This window comes from Mixophyes fleayi, chromosome 4 (assembly GCF_038048845.1).
Source record: "Mixophyes fleayi isolate aMixFle1 chromosome 4, aMixFle1.hap1, whole genome shotgun sequence".
NCBI classification, from domain to species: Eukaryota; Metazoa; Chordata; class Amphibia; order Anura; family Limnodynastidae; genus Mixophyes; species Mixophyes fleayi.
Genome location: NC_134405.1, coordinates 54346286 through 54369089, shown reverse-complemented (window position 1 = coordinate 54369089; position 22804 = coordinate 54346286). Strand labels below are relative to the sequence as shown.

At 37.6% G+C, this 22804-nt stretch overlaps 1 protein-coding gene across 5 annotated transcripts in view; it reads left to right on the top strand.

Moving 5' to 3' along the window:
- Positions 1-22804, top strand: part of FGFR1 (fibroblast growth factor receptor 1) — a 78873-nt gene that overhangs the window by 7751 nt on the left and 48318 nt on the right. For all 5 annotated transcript variants that reach the window (XM_075207042.1, XM_075207039.1, XM_075207043.1 and 2 more), the window contains exon 2: positions 7099-7264. In XM_075207042.1, the coding sequence (XP_075063143.1) occupies positions 7174-7264 (91 nt within the window). In that variant the 5' untranslated portion in view covers positions 7099-7173. The remainder of the gene's footprint in view (positions 1-7098; positions 7265-22804) is intronic.

Genomic DNA, 22804 nt, shown 5'->3' with positions numbered 1-22804 from the left:
GCAGATATCCATGATATCTGCTGCAATGCACCTTTAATAAATTTGCGGAGGACACATCGGGACCTGATTTCCACGGTAAGTGCACTACCGTGATTTCTTAAATATGCCCCCATGTCTGATGTATCTTGGAGACAAGGCTTCCAAAGTTATAAAAATGTTAAATCCTAAATATTCCAGGTATCTTTAGTATGGACAGTTCTGGATGCCAATATAGTGTGAGTTAGAATTTCTCATGAGCAGGGTCCTCCTTACTCTTTGTTTTCATGTTTGTATTTATTTTGTCTATGTGTGTATGTCCTGTTTCCTCTACTGTCCTGCACTGGGGCACCTTACAAAGCAACAACAATAATAATAATAATAATAATAATAATAATAATAATAATAATAATAATAATAATGCTATTGGCTCTTTCACATAAAGCAACTTGCACTTTAGATTTACCGGTACTTAAATCTTGATGTAAATATTTTCCATATAGCTCTGAGTTTCCGCTAAGCAATGAAATATGTTGCTATAATTACATTTAATAAGGTACCGTACGCCCCTAGCTGGTTTACAAATATATCTGCATGTGTTATTTTCTGCTAATTCTTTCTGGCGCTGTGCAAGGAAAACATTCATTTCTGAGAAATGAATAAAGTAATGATTGTAAAGTAGTTGGGTTATTATGCTTTGTCAATTTGGTATAAAATACTTAGCCGCCGGTGTATGATTGCAATATTATTTGCACTTAAAGTAATATATGCAGTATTTGTTGTCATGATTTTATTGCTTGCTTTGTTAAGGGAGTAGAAAAACAAATTGGCAACATTTATGTGTGTGGTTTTATTTGATGTGTTTCCAGATTTCAACTAGCTTTTATGGGTTAGAATACATTTACTTATTGTAGAAGGAGATATTAAATGATCCATAGACAGCAACATCAACAGCTCCACCTTTTAAATTTATAGTACAGCCGGAAAAAGTAATTTTATTTTTTAGAAACAATAAGTATGTGGTGTAATAACACGCATACATATAATATTTTGTAAATTGGATTTTCCGCAGCAGGTCCAAGTTGTAGGTCAGATCGAAGTGAGCAGAACTGAATGATTAGTCTACAAATTCAAACAGAATTAGAATGGGTACACCACAATTGTTAACGGACCCAATTACAATATAAACATAAACGATAACAAAATATGCAAAATGGGCAGCATGGTGGCGTAGTGGTTAGCACTTCTGCCTCACAGCACTCTGCGGTCATGAGTTCAATTCCCGACTATGGCCTTATCTGTGTGGAGTTTGTATGTTCTCCCCGTCTTTGCGTGGGTTTCCTCCGGGTGCTCCGGTTTCCTCCCACACTCCAAAAACATACTGGTAGGTTAATTGGCTGCTATTTAAAATTGACCTTGGTCTCTCTCGGTGTGTGTGTGTGTTAGGTGATTTAGATTGTAAGCTCCAATGGGGCAGGGACTGATGTGAGTGAGTTCTATGTAGAGCGCTGCAGAATTAGTGGCGCTATATAAATAAATATGATGATGAACTTAGATAGTTTTAATTAATTCCCTTTTGCACTATTATGGGGGAATTCAGTTCCCCGCAATGTGGCGCTGGGTGAATTTACCTGATACCATGGGTAATATCACAATTCTGAAAGTGTATAATGAGTCAAGTCCAGTGAAACAGAACTTCTACCCCTGCTGAAATCTCTGAGCGGCAGACCTAACCCCCTTATATCTGCCTGTTGTCTATGTAATAATCCTGAACAAGAGAGAAAGCAGATGTCCCCCTGGAATTGACCACTGGTCAGCAGTTAAAATGTGTCTGTTGAGTAGTTTATGCATCTCTTGATACTTGACATTGCCTGTGATCAATTGAGGAAGTTTGTCGTTTTTTAAATGTTTCCTGCTTTTCAAAGTCTGGCTATCCTTCCTTTTAGTAGAATGCATATACTAAATCAAAACTAAGTGAGAGCCTATGTTTGGAGTGTGTGATCTTGCATATATAGGATGCTTATCCAGACCATGGGCTCTCTCCAAAAGTTTTGACCGTTTCAGCAGCAGTGATCAGAGTTATAAGGTGATCATGGATGCCAAATCTCATCAGTTATTAAAAGAAAATGTTTCTTTACAAGAAATCTCCAAACATTTCAAAAACGAAATTGGGATAAAAAAAAATAGAAGAAGCTCAGACTAGATGTGGTCAACTGTGTCCCCCCATTCTCATGAAGCCACACCCACTTACTGATTTCATACAAATATGGTAAAGTACCTACTCTATATTTGTCACACTGTATCTGTATAAATGGTTGTTTGGAGTAAAGTCCAAGGTGTGTGTGTCACCTACACACAAATCTATCTATCCTCTCCTGATCTTTCACCATCTGTGTTGTCTCGCATTACTGACTGTCTTTCTGCCATTTCATCTTGGATGTCTTCTCGCCAACTCAAACTCAATCTTTCAAAAACTGAATTAATAATATTCCCACCCAAAAACGGAAGCTTCCTGCCTGACATCTCTATTTCTGTTGATAACATGACCATAAATCCCACCCCGCAAGCTTGTTGCCTAGGTGTAATCCTTGATTCACAACTGTCATTTATTCCCCACATAAACTCCATATCTAAATCATGTTACGTACACCTAAAGAACATTTCCAGAATACGCACATATCTGACACAAGACACCGGAAAAACATTAATTCATGCACTCATCATCTCCCGCATCGACTATTGCAATTCCCTCCTTACTGGCCTTCCCAAAGTCAGATTTGAACCCCTACAATCTATTTTGCACGCAGCGGCTAGATTGATTTTCCTTACTAACCGTTATTCCTCTGCTGAGCCACTCTGTCAGTCTCTACATTGGCTGCCTGTATTTCAATGAATCCAATATAAAATTCTTCTACTAACATACAAGGCCATCAAGAAAATTGCACCGACATACATTTCCTCTCTCGTCTCGAAATATCTCCCAACTCAACACCTCCGTTCTGCACAAAATCTACGTCTCTCCTCCACTCTCATCACATCCTCCCATTCTCGGTTACAGGATTATTTTCCGGGCTGCACCCACGTTGTGGAATTCCCTCCCTCGCACAGTAAGACTTTCCTCTAGTCTTCAAACCTTCAAGCGTTCACTGAAAACCCACCTCTTCAGACAAGCTTATGATATTCCTCAACCACCATCTTAATTTCCCTAGATTACCCTATTACCATCCTCTACACAGCTAACGCAAGACAACAACCCTCTGACCAACACTGCAACACACACAGCCTACTCAATACTTTTACCTTTGCATTCCAGCTGGTCCAATGTGCAATATGATGTAGCACATGTCCTTGTGTTTCTAACTCCCATTGTCCTATAGATTGTAAGCTTGCGAGCAGGGTTCTCTTACCTCTCTGTCTATATGTATTACCCAGTATTGTCTTTTTAATGTTTGTTCCCAATTGTAAAGCGCTACGGAATTTGCTGGCGCTATATAAATAAATGTTGATGATGATGAAAGGAGGTAGCTGTGTTCGTTTAGGCTAACTGATATTCATCCTATTACATCCTTCCCAATCATCATCAGCATAATTTATTTATATAGCGCCAGCAAATTCCATAGCGCTTTACAATTGGGACCAAACACTAATAATACAATACTGGGTAATACATACAGACACAGAGGTGAGAGGGGCCCTGCTCGCAAGCTTACAATCTATGGGGTCTTCCCAATGTTACTGATTAAGATAACTTTCTCGTAAGTTGGCACCTTTATTCCAATTGTCGGGAGATATGTCCGTGCTCCTACTTCTTGTAAATTAGGCAGCACGGTGGTGTAGTGGTTAGCACTTCTGTCTCTCAGCTCTGGGGTCTTGAGTTGAATCCCGACCATGGTGTTATCTGTGTGGAGTTTGTATGTTCTCCCCGTGTTTGCGTGGGTTTCCTCCGGGTACTCTGGTTTCCTCACACAGTCCAAAAACATACTGGTAGGTTAATTGGCTGCTATTAAATTGACCCTAGTCTGTGTATGTGTGTTAGGGAATTTAAACTGTAAGCCTCAATGGGGCAGGGACTGATGTGACAGCGCTGCTTCACAGGTGGGGCCGGGCGCTTCAGAAGCGCTGGGAACACTATCTGGTGTCGTCATTCTTTTTTTCCCCCCCCACCTCCCTGTGTGCACCTTTGGGACAATTTTGGGAGCTATGTTATCCATTCACGAGGAACTAGTGATTGAAGATGAGACACAGATACCCTTATGCCTCAAAGTAAATTAATCATGAAAATTTTGATAAAGCCATCCCACCATTAGAAGGCTGCTTTCTCTGGGTAGGCGATGGCTGCGGTTTAATAGTTCCCTTCTTTAATAACCTAAAAATTTTCTCTAAAGCCCTTTCACTTTTCCCAAAATGACCATCTATGCAGCTGATCGACTTGTTATTCATCAGTCTTAACTGATTGGGCTAGACCACCAAGCATTTATATTTATGACTACTGATAATAGCAAATCACAAATATCTGCTAATACAGGCCCTGGCTTATTCACTTAAAGCTGCCTCATCATTTGGCCAAGCATAAAATATTGCATATTTATGAACATCTCATTATTGGTAGATAATGTACACTGTTTAATAAAATTTTTGGTGATACATTGGACTAATATTTCTATTTTAGATAATTATTGTAGCTTTGCTTCATGAGATGGAAGAGCTTAAAATAAAAGATAATGAAGATTATATCTAAATAATAAATGCCCAACATAAGTCATGTTTTATTCATGTAGCAAGGCTAAGAACAAATTGGGACTTTCAGAGAACTCTCATACAGGGGAAAATTTTGGAGTGAAACAAGTGTGTGTGTGTGTGTGTGTTATTTAAACACATATTATGGAGACCTAATTTTGAATGTTCTATTTATAGAGACATCTAATGTCATATATGTTTATATAGGAGTCATTTATTTACTTTTCTCCTTATTCTCTACCACATGGTCTGCAAAGTAATTTTATATCCATTAGAATGATTGCTTTGCATTTTATAGAACATCCTTGTAGGTCTCTTCAATGTCTATAATGATCTAGATTCCTAGCCACAGTGGGCTTTCAGAACCCTCTTATAGGAGGGATGGATTAACACACACGTGATAACTAAACTGTACTGGGAAACCTGTTTCTTGTAAAGTATGTTATTCTTTTATGCATTGTTTTTGTTTGTTACGCTTATTTTTTACTCAACTTTCTCTTTATACATATACTTGCATGAACCCTGAGATTTGAGCTTGCAAGTTTACTTGTTTTCATACAAGATATGTTTTCTTCTTCTCTCTAACTTATTTTTTTTAAAATAATTAATAACAATAATGTCCTGGTTTTCTCTGTAACTATGTAATGATTAGTCCAGAATTTGGATACTTTGTACTTGCAGATTTGCAGAAATTAGACCATATTTATCTGTATAACTGTGTTTGGCACCGAAAGAAAGCAAGAGGTGGCTTTTTCAAACACAAACAATGTGTCCCTATTTTTTTCGCCAAACAGTGGTGGAAGTGGGGGTATATACAGTAGTATTTCATACAGCCACTTCTCCTACTGCCTTCATTGTAAAAGTATAAAATTCCATCGACTTACATTCTCACTACTTTTTCAATGCCACCACTTCTAAATTTCCACTTTGACCACAGTCTCCAAAAATGTAGGCACTCTTCTTCTGAGCATCTAAACTCTAGTTCATGTACCAGCAACATTTCATATCTTGAGGATTTCTCTCTGTGGAAACAGGAATAATTACTGACCCATTGCAAATGCTCCATTCACTTATGCATTACGGATATCCTTAAAACATTACATCTTAGGAGTACTTGAGGACCAGTGTGGATAAACCCTGCCCTTCCAATATCTTCTACTCTCCCTCTCTGCATATTGTGTCAGTGTGGTCTAAACCGCTTTCCCGGAGCATTTGACAAATATTATAGAGTGGACAAGTAAGGTGCTTTGGCCTAGGGGTATCCATGACACTGAATACCCTTGCAGTTTCAGCATACTGTGCATTCGATCAGTACAGTAAAACTGCACACAGCAGCTAAGTGTAACTGTGTAAGTTAGCCATTAAGTTACTCTCTACGGACAAAGTGCGAGTAAGTGACTCGTCTTTAGGAGAAGAGACTTCTGGGAAAACACATTTCCATGCTTTATCCACTGGTAATTGAGCATGATGCAGGCCAATGCAGAGAATAATAATAATACATTATTTATTATTATTATTTTGGGACATTGTGAACCTTCCATGTGATAATTATCTCATGGCTGTCATGAATTAACCAGAAATAACATCTCCTGAATAGAAATTGTATACAAACTGCTAACATCTTTGTCTGATCACTGCTGTAGTGTACATTACAGCAATACTGACAAGCAAGTTTTTAGGGGGCACTTACCATTCCTAAGCCAATGTTAACTATATTGTGTGCAAGTAATGAACTGAGATACACAAATGTGCAGCCCCAAATTTATGATGTTTTTTTTTTTTGGCACCTCTGGTTCTTCTCTCTGGAATGTAGACACTAAACCTTTTTTGTTTTCTGACTATTTGTATTCAAAATTCACTGACTTATGTTCTGATAGCATATCCCCCCGTTCATGTGAGTATTCTGGATTTATAATATTAAGGGACCCAAAAATATGTATATATTTGTAATTCCTTGTTACTGGGACACTACTGCCTTAGAGCAGTAAATTCTTGTCATAGAAATGGTCACATGTCTGTTCTTTTACTTTGTGTATTTAAAAGGTATAATCATCCTAATTTGTTTCCTGACTTTCTGCTCTGTCATCTTTACCTACGAGTTGTCTCATAGATTTATTCACATGAATAGTCTCTGACCTTTTATACATGTCCGTTTAGTTGTTGGAAATGGTGGTGGGTTAAAGATTCTTCTGTAGCACCCATCCTGTTCGTATAGATACCTATATAGTAGCTTGCTGAGATCTTCTGTCATGAAACTGATTATATATATATATATATATATATATATATATATATATATATATATATATATATATATATATATATATATATATATATATAATGCCAAGTGGTCTGCATATAACTTTATTATCTTTCCATTACCAGGAGCAGAGTAAGACTTGTCTCCCCTCGACACTGGAGGCCTCATGGATTCCCGCGGCCTGCACTAGCCGAGCTGGGATGTTCTCCGGAAGGTTCTTGCTCCTCTGGGGTGTCCTGCTTGGCGCTGCTCTCTCAGCTGCCCGGCCCCCCTCCACCTTGCCGGACCAAGGTAGGACTTCCGTTGTTTTGGGGTTTCTGTTTGTGAAATTGGCATATCCCTTTAAGAGGTATATTGAGGAACAGGAAGTAGCCATCATCTAAATGTATGATCCTGTTTATTTTCTGTTTTAAAAACCCTGCATTTAGTTACTTAGGAGGATGTTCTTGAATGGTGGATATAAGTGTACAGTGCATGTATTTCTATGCATACTGCCCTCTTTTTAGTCAATGAAGATAAATGCAATCCTAACCCTGGTAGCTGACAAACAGTACGTAGCAAAGCAGGTTGCCAGCCCTGGGGCTCACATAATCCAGCACAGACATCCTGTTCTGCCTTTGTCCCGAGAGAAGGACTTGTCTTCCTTTCCATAGCCCCAGGGTGTCTGCACTCATCTTCTGTGTAAACATATCGCATACCTCTCTGGCAGTCTGTTGTACATGTACCAGAACACAGCCCCGGGTTACTGATTGCTGTATACACCTATACAGATAGGATTTCATGCAGGCACATGATAATGGGGGCATGAAATGTGGAGGTAAAAAAAAAAAAAGTAGTATTGTTACAAATGATATGTTTATACATAAACTGACAGAAAAGGAGCTTTCAGCAAGATGTTCTTACAAACTGTCTTAATTTCTAGAAAATTTGATTATATAAATCTCTAACTGGTGTTCAGCAACTGTGGATTTTTAACCTAAGTTCCTAGACGATCCTAAAGCGGATTTCAAAATGGTGCAACTCTTGCACACAGTCGAGTCGGCCATTTTGTGGGCAGAACCATTATTCTTATAAATTCACTGAGCACTAATGACATCAGGAAGGTATGAGGCACAAACTGGCTATCTCCTAGCCGAGTAGGCAACAAGAACATTATGAAGTGAGGGATTGTTTTGGTTGCTATGTTAAACCCTCCTGTTCTTGCTTTATCTCTGGTAACTCTGGTATTTCTGATCATTATATTATACCCATGAGACATTTGGAGAGGAAGGAACTTTCCAGTAATCTTTCTCCGAAAAAGAGTGGTTGTATATATTGTATTCTTCCGGCAGTCCTCGGTGTGGAGAACATCTGGTTTATCTCTTTTGGAACTCATATCTATAAATCACTAGTAGTACCTACAGTGCTCCAATCTCAAGTCGCATCTTCCATACTCTACCAGTCAGATGTGTAACATATACGTTGCTCCTCAGCAATATAAGATCTTTAGACAGTGTTCACATATTCTTCATAAAATTCCTTTAATTCACAACGCGTTGAAGTTTACCCATTCCTGACACCTCTAGCGTCCAAGGGGTATATTTACTAAGGGGGCGGTTTGCTGTCATTTGTTAAAATGTCAATTTTATTAAAGACAAAACCCATCGAGTTTAATAAAATTAACGTTTTAAAAACGACAGCGCCGAGAATCATAACAGCTGCTCAGTAAATATACCCGTAAGGTTTCCTCTTTGGGAACGGAGACTGGGGCTTCCCAACCTTTGGTATGTGTACCCCCAGGCGTACATCCAATGTAAGCATGTGGTGCTTCCACCATTTAAATTAAACTCCAAAATAATTGTTTACTATATAAGTAATGAATAAAAAAAAGGTATTCTTTTGACCTTTTTTAAAGACCTAAATAAACATGTATACAATGTCGGTGGTACTGTACACTTTTTATTGGGTACTTTGGATGCACTGATTCACAATAAGGGGTACTGTCCTAATTTACCAAGCTTTGCGCTAGACTGGTTAAAGATTTGTCCCTCTAAACCAGATGTCTTAAGAGTCTTAACAGAAGAAGTTGTCCAGTCAGCACTCATTAGAGGCAGTCTGAATCCAAGTGTGAAGATTTACTTATATCTTTAACTTTTTAACTTTGAGTAGTCATTGTATAGGCAACTATTTTCTCTTCATCTAATGACAACTAGAGTGTAAAATTCTGTTATGCAATACAAACAGAACCTTTGTGCAAACATTAAACAGCCAAACTTCTATTTACAGTGTAAATATATGTGCGTATAAATAGATATATATGATATAATCAATAAGGTTCATATTTACTTTCAAAAACTTGAAAATGAAAAAGTATGACTAAGTTGTCCAGAACTTGATGTGTTTGAGAATGTATGTACTTCTTAGCGCTATTTATTATCCATTTCTGCCCTAGAAGGCAGTTTGAGGTGTTTATCAGTAGGCTTATAGACGGGCCATTTGATGCATAGGACAACAAAATCCCTCCCCCCTCATTATCGCAACTTTATTTCAAATATTTTATTACGTTCTAATAAGCTCCTGAAGCTATTTGTGAATGTTTTTGTTTTTTATTAAAACGCTGCCTGCTGTCCGCCGCTGGTCTAACATTACATAATATTTTATTTAGTCGGTTTTACCTTGCATTTGAATTATGTTTTATCAAACATTGTTTTAATGTTTAATGTTGGTTATTTAGAACATAGTCATTTGTCATTGGGCCATAGTAACCCCTGGGTGATCCTTTAATGTGAGATGTACTTTTTATAATTTATTACATGTTATAACTGCGAGTGCTCTGATGTACAGTTTACCAAGAGATGACCAGCTGTCATTCCAGTATAAGCTACCACCTGATCGCCCTTTTTAGAGCAGAAACTAAATTTAAAAAAATCATGAAAAATGACAGTGTAAACCGGGGTTTTGGGTCTTGTCCCCACCCTATGCCTGAATGGTTACATCCACAACTAATGTTTATTGGTGGTTTTATTGATGTTAATGGTTAATGTTCTCTGGCTTTGTATTTAGTTTTTTTTTGTTTTGTTTTTTTTAAACCCTCACAGCAAAATATGCTGCAAGTATAAGATTTGATAGCAATGTGGGATTTTAGTTGTCACTAAATATTTTTTTAAAAAAACTGCAATTATGTTGCTGTAGTTCATTGTGACTTATTACATGTTGAAACAGATCCCCTTTCTAAGTTACATACTTGGTATTGTTAGTTTAACTTCCCTTTCACAGAGTTTTGTGACTGTTGCAGTGTCCATAAATGGAATTTGTTGTAGATGGAAGCAAAATATATTTCTAATGTGTCACAAAGTGGTGTATGAGCCATTTTATATTGGGGGAAAAAAAACAATAAAAAAAACCAACAACTTTTGAATATGTTTAGTTTTAAACAGGTCATTAGAAAATTATTATGAAGACCAGTAATAAATACTTTTTCAGTGTAAAGGTCACATTCAGGTGGTTTGAGGGGCCCCAGTGTGTGATCTTTGCTCAGTGGTATAAATCTGTCCTGTGGTCATAACTGTGTTTAAGGTATAACGTCACGTCGTGTTTACCGTTTCACTTAATTGATATTATGCAATAAATATACTTTTTTTTTTTTCCCCCTATAAACATCATTTTATTTATTTTAGCTATAGTAGTGTGCTAGTGTGCATGACTTCCTAATTCACCATGCCTGAGCTTGTGTTTAGAATGAGAGTCTGTCTCACACACAGAGAGAGAGGAAGTAGATTAACATACATAAACAGTGATTTTGACCCACACACTTCATTAGCCAAAGGGGCCAGCAACATTTTTGTGCTGCCTCAAACAAGAGGGACTGAAGAAGCTTTTGTGTCTGGGCTTGTGATGAAGGGGGAGGGAGAGTGCTGGCTTCACAAGAGGGGTGAGGGGCAAAAATCACACTTAAGTATAGCAGAAGGTCAGAGGCCAACTGGAACAGCTGGGGCCCTATTTCTCCCCCCTCTTCAGGAATTAATCTCCCTTCTGAGGAATAAAATCTTTACTCACCCAAGTTGAAAATATAAAGCACTCACCCATGTAACACCTTCCTGGGTTTTTTTTTTTTTTTTTTTTTTTTTGAGCCAATTATTTCCTAACCAAAGTTTAGTAGCTTTGCATAATTATAATTTCTGGACTTCCAATTTATCTTATGTATTTGTTTGCACTCTTATCCCAATATGTAGAGAAGGAGTGTGAAAATATTTCTGTACATTCAACTTTATTGACCAAGGGAATCCTTGTGTATAGATTATGGTTGATCTGTAGTTTAGGGTAGGACAGCCTAAAAGTGACATTTTAGTTAATGTATTGTAAAATCATATGTAAATCTGATTTTATAACATTCTTTAGGAAATGGATATATTATGTATACAATATAAATGGTATTGAGTGAGCTTTTAGAGGGGCAAAGATCTCTGAGCTGACATCTAATAAATTAGAGAGTACATATTATGCCTGTATAGTATCCAAGTTTTCCTAATAAACACGGAAGATGTGACATATAGGGGCATATTCAATTGTCCGTGGTTTCCGCCACGGAAAAACTATTACCAGTAATTGCAGCTGAAATCCAGCGAGAAAAGTACCATAATGCCGGTATTTACACGCACTATTACCATAATGACGGTAATAGTGCGCGCGCCGCGAGATTTTTGCCTATAACGCCAACAATTGAATATGCCCCTTAAACTTGACATTTGTACAAATATTTACAAGAATAATAAATATATATTCATGTCACTTGCATACTAATGAGAGATCCCATATCATTATGCGATGCAGCAGACAAATACTTTTATATGATGAGCAGCCTAGTGGCAACAATATAATGTCTTATTTGCAGGCTGACAACGGTGCAGCTTGCAACAAAAGTTTGTGTACCTCTTACCTGCACACGGTACAGCAGACATTATTGGTATGAACCAATATTGGAAGTCAGCCTATCAATTCATAAGGCAACAGCGATGTCATTAGTTCCAGATCAATTTGAATGTCTGCCTGCATTATAATGGATGCTCTTTAAAAATATATATATATAATCTAATCAATGTATTTCCCTACATCAAAGTGGGAAACCACACTGACAAATGTTGCCACCTTCCCTTAGTTAGGTACTAAGCCATTATAATAAGATTTACTGTAGATATCTTATGCTTTATTTGTGAGCTGCATGTGTTTTTTTTTTTTATTATTATTTTTGTGTTTTTTTGTGTTCTTTTTCTCTCCCTGTTTACACATTTTCTTTTTCTTTCTCTTTTTTTTTTTTTCTTCAAATCTTTGAAAATCCCTGAAGATAATTGGATTGGTGAATTGTGCAATCTCGTTATTTTTTTGCCACTTTAAATCCTTAAATTGCATCACCAATAAACAACTGAATTAATGACACACCTAATGAGTGTCTTGGAAAGCAGAATTCCAGTTTTGTGTCTTCTAGAATCTGTGCTAACTAACAAGGGCAAATGTTTGTCTTTTTTTTTTAAAAGTGGGGACCCAGATGGAAGGGTGCGACTCCAGTCTTTCATTCCAGTGTACACATTGAATTGGCTGCATTTTAAGCCAATGTATATGTCTGTTGCATATATTTAACTACATCCTATGTGATCAACATCACTGATAAGGCATCTTATCATTGTTTGTCAAGCACACTGTTTACCAGATGGAGCAAATGAAGATAAGGGCAGGGGGGTGGAATTGTTTTATTATGTCCTGCTAAAACTGATGGGGCAGCCTACATCCAAAGTTTATTGGGGATTTTTTGCTTTTGTCCTTTTGAATACTGTATGCTTTTAAGACATATGTACTTGAATCATAGATATTGACAGCAGGAGAGCCCAACTGGTCAGCATAGGCTTCCTACTTCAGTGTGTGTATGTATATATGTGTATGTATGTAGCTTGGGTTAGAGTGGAGACATATTGGCTTTTAGTTATTGTATGGGCAGCACAGTGGCCTAATGGTTAGCACTTCTGCCTCACAGCAATGGGGTCACGAGTTTAATTCCCGACCGTGTCCTTATCTGGTTTGAGTTTGTATGTTCTCCCCATGCGCACGCAGGGTTTATAGGGGGGTCTACCCCCCCCCCCCCACCCAAAAAAAAAAAGGGGGAGAGAGCTGCTGCGTTTCGGCAGCACTGTGCTATACAGCAGCCGCGGTGCTGTCAAAGAAGCGTCCGAGGCGCTGCTGGATACAGCACCGCCGTGGACGCTTCGTTGACAGTGCCGTAACTGCTATATAGTACAGTGCCGTTATGTGGACCCAGAAACCCCCCCCCCCCTCATGCACCCCTGCCGTGTTTGGGTTTCCTCCTGGTGCTCCGGTTTCCTCCCACGCGCCAAAAACATATTGGTAGGTTAATTGGCTGCAATCAAAATTGACCCTAGTCTCTGTCTGTCTGTGTGTGTGTATGTTAGGGAATTTAGACTGTAAGCTCCAATGGGGCAGGGACTGATTGATGTGAGTGAGCTCTTTGTACAGCGCTGCGGAATTATTGGTGCTATATAAATGACTGATGATGATTTTATCTTTATCTCTTACATTTATGAGTTCATGACCGTATTCTTCACTGGTTTTGCTGGTAAGTCTCTGGATATATCATAAAGCGTTTGGCAAAAATGAAACTGTCATTTAATATTTTTCTTTTTTAAAAGGTTAGTCTTCACAATAATTCAAAAGTATTTTTATTGGTAAAGTATTTTTAGTACTTTTGAAACCAAAAAATTCTGTAGTGCAGAATGTATTTTATTTATAATGGGTCATATTCCTCAAAGTTGTACTAAACCACACATCGCTCATGAGTGTATTCTTCATCTCTGCGTTGATTTACTAACACAATCCAAGTCTTGTATAATCTGTTATACTGATGAATTTATAGTTGGGCACTAAGGCTTGTGTGTGTAGAATTAATGAATTCTCCCCCCCCCCCCCCCAACCCCCCTCACTGCAGACAAAGGGTGTTTACTTGTCCTAGAGGTATTTCCTGGGTCAGGATGGATAAGGGATTTGAGTGTTTAATGAGAAAACAAATGTCTTTTTCTTTCTTAGGGGAAGGGGGAATAGTTAACCAATGATCGTTTTGGGGAGAGTCCAAAATGCAATTAAATGATATTTATCCCAGCATGCGAATAAATAATGAAGTATCATTTGTAGAACTGGCACGCATAAGTCTTCCACAGCCAAATTGTACTTCGATTCTGTCATCTGCACAGTGACTTTCATGTAGATATTAGTGTAAGTAGATGTATTCTACAATACCAACAAGCTGTGTGTGTGCCACCCTGTCTAACTCATTTTTTATTTTTTTTTCTGTGTTAGATATAATTTTTATTTTACATGTTTATTTTCCTCTGGAATAAGTGCAAAACATGCATACAATGGATACATTCTCACAGTCGGTACGTACATAGAATATAATACGCAAACTGCTTCTGTACTTAAATGTGCTTAAATGACCTAATATAATACAATGACACATCTGAAGAGCATAGAGATGTGCCCTGTTTAATAGAAGTTTGTGTAACCCGCCATTGGACACCGGCGGAGATCTCCCTCTGTAACTTCAGCAATCCCTCTCCACTCCTCATCGAAGAGGTCTCTCACATCCCTTGTGGGTAAGAGTCATAGTGGCCTTCTTGGCAAGTGGGTACAAAAAAAATGTGTGAAGAGGTGTCCTTCCAGTAGTATAGGATCAAATAAACTAATAAATTATGTCCTAGATGTAGGTGCCAGATGGAAGTATTTTGAATGCAGCGCTTTTAGCACTCAGCAATAAATGGGAAACACTGTTTCCCACACACACAATGTGTCACTATATGAGATGCTTTCTGGAAAAGCTTTTAAAAATTAAAAAAACAAAACACTTCTGGCATCATAACCCGGCCCGTCAGTTCTAATAAGCATCTAGCTTGCATGCTTTATGCAAAGGTAAAGAAGATTGAGGACTACATGCAAGATACTTTATCTGATCTTTTTACCATATGCCTGAGTCAGCTAGTGCTAGCAATCTAATCCTATCTACGCTGCGACAATGCTTTCTGCACTGAGAGTGCACATTTACATTTTCAGATTCTCCTGTAGACCCCAAGCCTAAGTGGGTTCGTATGGTATGTCTGGTGCACTTAAAACATGCTGTCCTCTGATATAACAGGCCGTAACCAGATATTTCCATATTGTATATTTGTGCTGTACCATGTGATACATCATCATCATCATTTATTTATATAGCGCCAGCAAATTCCGTAGCGCTTTACGATTTGGAACAAACAATAATAAGACAATACTGGGTAATACATACAGACAGAGAGGTAAGAGAACCCTGCTCGCAAGCTTACAATCTATAGGACAATGGGAGTTTGAAACACAAGGGCATGTGCTACATCATATTGCACAATGGACCAGCTAGAATGCAAAGGTAAAAATTATTCAGTGGGCTGTGTGATCGGTCACACAGCAACATAAAATGCTACTTGGAATTTATTTAGGGCCCAGCAGTAAAACTAGTGTCTACGGCCCATTTTAAAAACTATGTTTTGATTTCTAAGGACAAAACTGTTGTTCTCTACAGCCCATACTGGATTATAATTGATAGCAAAAACAATCATTCTCATACTAACCACGTTTACATAATCTGCTGTGGGTTACTATTAATAATAATAATAATAATAATTATTGGAACAAAAACTCATGTGTGCACATGGATTTATTGGGCTTTAGAAAGTTACTTGTAATACATGGACTTAGATCTGCACTATCCTCTAGTAAAAGATGGTAGTGCGGACCCCCTGCCCACAGTCAGAGCCACAGGGAAAATGGCTTCAAGTTACAGTCCAGGCTGAAGACCGATCCCGAGCAGCTTATGATTGGCCCTCCCTCTCACACACCCCCTGCACTATAAAATTAGGACATTGCACTACCACCTCTTACTGGCTTTCAGGCCACGAAAAGTCATCTCCTACAAAGTGGCCATCTCTTCCATCCTTTGTAGTTTTACAAGTTGTTCCAAATGAATATAGATCCCATATAATGCATTCTTCCATCCCATAGCTAGGAAGTGTGATGCTTTTGTAGTTCTTAGTTTGATTTGTTGGTTAAATTCTAAAATCTGAAAGCTCCTAGGCATGATCACCTCACAACCATGCTATACACTTTGTTTTTGATTTTTATTTAATGAGTTATATTAAAACGTCCAGTGTGTGTGTGTGCATTTCCAAATTCATCAGTTCACTTTCAGTTTTGGGAAAATGTGGCAGTTATCGAAATCGGCAGCATTTTTTGCCACTGATTATGCCTCTATTTGTTATTTTTTTATCTATCTATCTTTATCTCATACTGCTTCCCTGTCATTGAATGGGGATTAAACAGTGGTACGTGGCTGAGTGCTTTTGCTTTATTCCTGCTCCAGTATGTGAGAAACTTCTGACCCCCCCCCCCCCCCCCATCCCACCACCAAGGTTTTAGGATTAGGGTACCCACGGGCCTTTTTGTATGCTTCAGGAAGTAGAAGTGAAAAATTTAACTAGGCCCTGTTGGTGTCTCCATGGAAACCAGCCAGCGCCTGCTGCTTAGGACCATTCACTACCCTTTGTCCTAGTTAGGCTTTGTTGAAGGCCTTTATAACTAAGTCTCCATCAGCATCAGCTTAAGTAAAGTTTTGCATCCATGCTTTGCTCCATTTGCATTTGAAAGCAGCAATGTTTTCCCCCGTTTTTTTCCCCTCCTCTAGATCTCTTTCCCTCAAAACAAGTTGCATCAGTTTCCCCTCGGTTTGTTTTTTAAGATTCCTTCCACATGCAGGACACAGAGGGCCTGCTTTCACTTTCCTAGTGATTTTGTACATGATTGGTCTTCCTTTCTGCTGAATCTTTATTAACTTAAATTAAATCCTTTCCATTGAGACTAAAGTATAAATTTGGAAAAGATGTGCTGATATCTTTTGAGGCACAGTCGGGGGAATTTCTTTTTTAAAGTTTTATTCAAATAGCATTATATAGATCATTGTTTGCATTTACTGGTTTCAACTTTGTTGGTTGTGATTTAGTTATGTGATGTCTTTATATTTGTTTTTAATATATATACTACAAGAAAAGCTGCAGTAGATATTTGGACAGTTGAAAACTTTTAAATTAATAGAGAAAAAACAAAGTTCTTTCACCGGCCAGACAAATTTTATATTTGTTTGGCACATGAAATTGAAAGGTTAATGTGTGTGTATAGAATTTTATCTTGTTTTTACTTATTTTGTTGGGAGGTCAATGGGAGGAGGTGGATAGGATTTAATTTCAAAGGAAACCTTATTTCCACCTCTAAGAAGCCTCCAGCAGTTCATACAAAAGCCTGAAGCTAGATGTAAGGCTGGGAATTACTTGAATGCCTGAAACAACAGATTCTTCTATTTTATATTTGCTTGTTGTACAAATACATTTGTCTGGCCAATCGATGTACGAAATTGTCTGAATAAAATCTGATGTGTTCTATTTTACGTGCACTGTATGTAATGTAGTTTATATACTTTTGACCCTATTCTATGAAGCAGAACACTGTTAAACATTATCAGAGTTGCAGAAGGTAATAGTTGACGGCTCTTGTTATATGTAGTCCAAGTTAATGAAGTGTTATGGTGTTTAGTGATACAGAAATCCTTTCTCTAATCAGCTGCTGAGATTAGGTGCCCATAAAGTAAAAGTGCATTGCGGTTCAGGAATGTCACTAGTATCAAGCGTTACAGATAAAATGTATGGTAGTCTTATGTTGGCGATTCTTTTTGAAGTGAGAGATTTGGGGGTCCTTTTATTTGTTTTTTGTTTTGCTTGTAAAAACTGCTTAGTGGAACATGCCGATGTCTGTGTCTCTGATTGTATTCTAAAATATCACTGTTAGTAGACCCATCAGGTTAGAGTAGACATTAAGGAAGCACTTACATTACTAGGATCAGTGGTGGAAGTAGGTGTATATACGGTGGTACGCCATACCGCCAATTCTCCTACTGCTTTTATTGTAAAACTATCAAATTCCATTCGCTTACATTCCCATTACATTTTCCTTACCGTCACTTTGTAACAAGTAATAACATCCCAGTCAGTGGTCAATGTTTTGCAGTATTTCGCATATGTGAGGGATCATCATCCGTTATTTATATAGCGCCACTAATTCCGCAGCGCTGTACAGAGATCTTTCACATCAGTCCCTGCCCCATTGGGGCTTACAATCTAAATTCCCTAACATACACAAAGACAGACACAGAGAGAGAGAGAGAGAGAGACTAGGGTCAAATTTGATAGCAGCCAATTAACCTACCAGTATGTTTTTGAAGTGTGGGAGGAAACCCACGCAAACACAGGGAGAACATACAAACTCCACACAAATAAGGCCATGGTCGGGAATCAAACTCATGACCCCAGCGCTGTGAGGCAGAAGTGCTAACCACTAGGCCACTGTGCTGCCCGATAGGGATAGAAGGCAGCCATTTTAAAAATGAAGCCCATCAATTCACTAGGAGCTAGTGACATCTATAAGGCATGTGCAGTAGTCAAGGGAAGACTGGTGACATCACAATTCAACCAAATGGCTGGCTGTGTGGTGTTAAACATGTTACTGGTATTAATTAAAGAAATCCCAAGAAATGGAATGCCCTTAGCGAAGTTGCTAAGTTGATTCATTTGGATAGGTATTCAATCACATCTCCACATGCCGTGTCATAAAGGGCAATTTAAAACATTTGGCTGGAATTTTATCCACTGGTATTGGTTTTGGTCAGTATTGTTGTCCGTTAGCCTGGTAGCTTCTACTTTCATTAAACTAACTTATTTTCTGTTGTGTTATACGTTTGTCATTTCACTTTCTGATTTAGTTTAGATCTATTCTTCAATCATATCTCAATTAAGTTTTTTCTTGAATAGCGAGGAAGGTTGGGGAGTGATTTGGACCCACTTTTTTATTTTATGTTTAATTTAGCAGTGGAGCTGGAATATGTGGTTTCATTTTGGAAGCCAGCTGAGGTATGTGATGCCCATGACATAAGAGAACGACATGGTGAAGCCATGACCAAAGCTCTGGGCCAGTATTGCTGGGGCATCTGCAAATAATGTTCGATTATATTTGGTCGATAGATCATTTTTCTAGTGACAATAAATTTACTCTTTGTGCTTCGCAAAGTAATAATAATTGGGCCTACTAATACTGTGATTATCTCTGCTACATTTTAGACTGTTTATGTATGGATTTGTCTTTTGGTCAATACCAGAGTACACCTTGTTTGTTAGCAGAAAGCGCACGTAGACTTATTATATTTACTAAATAGGGTGTATCTGAGAAACTGATAGCTGGACTGGAATGTATAGAATTCAGAATTGTCTCTGAGGGGAAATTTAAACATATTACTGTTTCTTTACCTCAGAATTCTTATTACAATAAAGGATCATGTAACGGAAGAACAAAACCTTTGGATCGAATGTTCACTGCGTTATAGAGAACTTCTTTCCCACCAAAAAATGAACTAGAGGACAGATGTTTTTGACTTGTATAGATACAATTAAACAGTTTGTTTTTTAATATTACATAGTTATCTACATTGTGCATATAAATACAGAAAACATTCAGGATATTTTTGTTCATTTTACACCTTAGTGTCCAGTCTAAAAGCCATTAAATAGAAAACCAAGGAGGGCACTGTACCCTTAGGACATGTTGAGTAAGCTTCCGGTAGGGTTACTAAACCAAATCTGTGCTTGCAATATGATCATATACTATGGTGTCAAGCAGGAATGAAGATTGTCCAGTACAAGAGGTTGAAATAATAACAGTTTTACTCCAAATAACAAACAATGTTAGTACCACCGCAAAACAATAGCCATCTTACAAATGAGAAGACGTCTCTGTTGGCTTCAGTTCCAATGCTCAACTCTCCATTCTTCACTCTTGAGGCTAGATTTACTAAGCTGCGGGTTTGAAAAAGTGGGGATGTTGCCTATGGCAACCAATCAGATTCTAGCTGTCATTTTGTAGAATGTACTAAATAAATGACGGCTAGAATCTGATTGGTTGCTATAGGCAACATCCCCACTTTTTCAAACCCGCAGCTTAGTAAATCTAACCCTTTGTGTTTATGGGTTACAAGTTGCACAACTAATTACATATTCATGATATTCTAACACGTACATTCCTATTTCTAAGAACACACAAGATATCATCTCTTAAAGGAGAATGCTTCAATTCTCATAGTCCAGAGGCGTCGGTTACGCCCTGATGCTCGATCATCATTGGTTGATTCCATTTCAGATTCAAAGAAGAGAGAGACGTCTTGCTTTATTGGAGTATTGGAATAATGAAAGGTCTTTTCATTGTGCCGGCCCAATGTCCATACAGATTAGATATTTAAGGTGGTCCCTCTGGTTACTCCAGGATTACAACTCTGAGCAATAGTTAGTCTTGATAGGAAGCTGCTGTTGATAATTAGTGTCATCCTTAATTCTAATAGAAATTAATATAAATGTATATCAACTTGTAATACAAATGCAATACAACTCACATCTAATTTAATATCTATGCAATAAAACCCTTATTATAGTGTTGGTAACTAGCTCTAGAAACCTCGAACACCATCCTCAGCCAACTGAAAAGTTGTATATTCAAAAAACTGGGAGCACACAACGTTACTAGTGTGGCTTCCTATTAGGATTGCTGGCACCCAGTGTAATAGAATCATCTGGAGCTATATTACAGTAACTATAAGTATTCACTCCCTTGAATAATTTATTTTCTTGCATCAGGGAGCAACATATTTATTCAGACATTCTTACCTTTAAACAACACTCTAAGGTGGAATAAAATTGTACCATATCTTTTATGATGGGCTTGACAGTGCTCCAGGGAATGTTGCAAGTCTTTGAAATCTTATTATATCCTTTTCCTGATTGGTGCTTTTCAATAACCATTTCTTGGTTTTAGTTTGATTGTTCTATGATCTTCACAATTAAGCTCTTGGTTGGAAATGCAAAGGCCAACTATGGGACCTCTCACACAGGTGTATTTATTTTTAAAGCAAAAGGAAACCTTTAAATTGTACACACACATACTCCAGCTTAGAGATTTTTAGTGTGTGTGGTTTTGTTTTTTTTGTATTTTATATATATTTAATGTTCGTGTTTTGTGCGTTTGATCAATGGTAAGAATTAACAGATTATTTATTTGAAGAAAATGACAGCAGTGTCAAAGGGGAGAATATTATAGCCACTTTCTGTTCAAAGGTTGGTGGACACCTGTATCTATACATGTGATAGGCAGACTGATACACTTCAGGGGTCACATGGGCGGCCCTCTAACCTTCAAAATGGTCGCACATTACCGATAATCACATTTAATCAAAGAAAGCAATGCCTCTGTAATAAACATATAGGCAGTGTTGTAAGCTATAATAAACAAATCTAACATTAGGGGTTCACAGTTGAAGGTTCTAAGGTCACCTATTGTCAATCACTGATCTATATATTACCCTCCTTTTTAGACAGTGTGTGTGACTAGCATAAAGACAACACTGAAGATTACAAGCTATTCATATGATTGAATTTTTCACTAGTTTTTGCCCTGCAATTTGATATAACAAGCCAGGGGCACATCTGAAATTAAATCCTCTCCCCTGTCCATCTTGCCACCTGAGCATCATTATTTAGGCCAGTTGCCTCAAGCGAAAATTTGAGCTGGTAAGTTAATTTTTCCGGCAGCTCCCCCGTCAAAGGAGAGAAATAGCAGATTAAATTGGGGCTGCTGCCGCAATTGTCAGCAGATCTGCAACTGGCAATAAGCGAGAGCCCTCGGTCATGTAACATATCAGAAGTACCGGTATTTAATTTAATTATTAACAATACAAACATTGTGACTTTCCATGCGACTAGAACCAGTCTGACCTTGTTTAGGGCCATTCCTTTAATGGCCCTGTTGTGGGTGTAACAAAGTTATTCTCTCCTATTTAGATTGTTTGTCTGAGTCTGCTCTTAGTGTGATGTTTTATGACCATATAAAACAGCATAAAGAGAGCTGCATCTGCCTCTCTTTTGGAACCTCTTTAAGAAAGCCAGGAAAAAAAAAATGCTCTTTTAAATGCTAAATAAGGTACATGTCTGTCTGAGCACCCTTTCAAAAAATAATGGTTGCTGAGCAATATATCACCTTTTCTAAAGCTTCTTGAAATCTATTTTAAGGGACTCTATAAATTATTTTACTCTCAAACATAAATCTCGCTTAAAGACCAGTGACTAACAACATTAATAATACTTATAAATGTAGATTTTGATTTATTTTCTCTGGAAAAATAAACATATATTTAAAAAAATAAATAAATAAATTATATAATAATAATAAAAATAATAATAATAAATTTATATATATATGTATGTGAGTGTATATAAAATTATTATTATTTATATAGTGTGTGTGTATATGTGTGTGTGTGTGTGTGTATATATATATATATATATATATATTAATATATTTTTTTTATGTACAATATTTTATTTATGGGACCACTTTTAGGGCTTGTTTACTGGTGTTTTTTGTCTGTGCATAGTCCACTGTGCTAGATTCATATTACAACGGTTGGTTTGTTGCGAGCAGCCATGTATGTACAGCACAAAAGTATCCTTATTTTTTTATTTTTTTTTTATGTATGTAGTCTGTACGAAATACATTAGTTTACCACATGGACCTTAAACACCAGCGGTGAACATGAACCCATCACTAGACACAGTGGCAGCCATTTTGTGAGCTCTAACAGTGTTCCCAAAAATGCCCTACTTATTCAAAATAACCACCAATGAC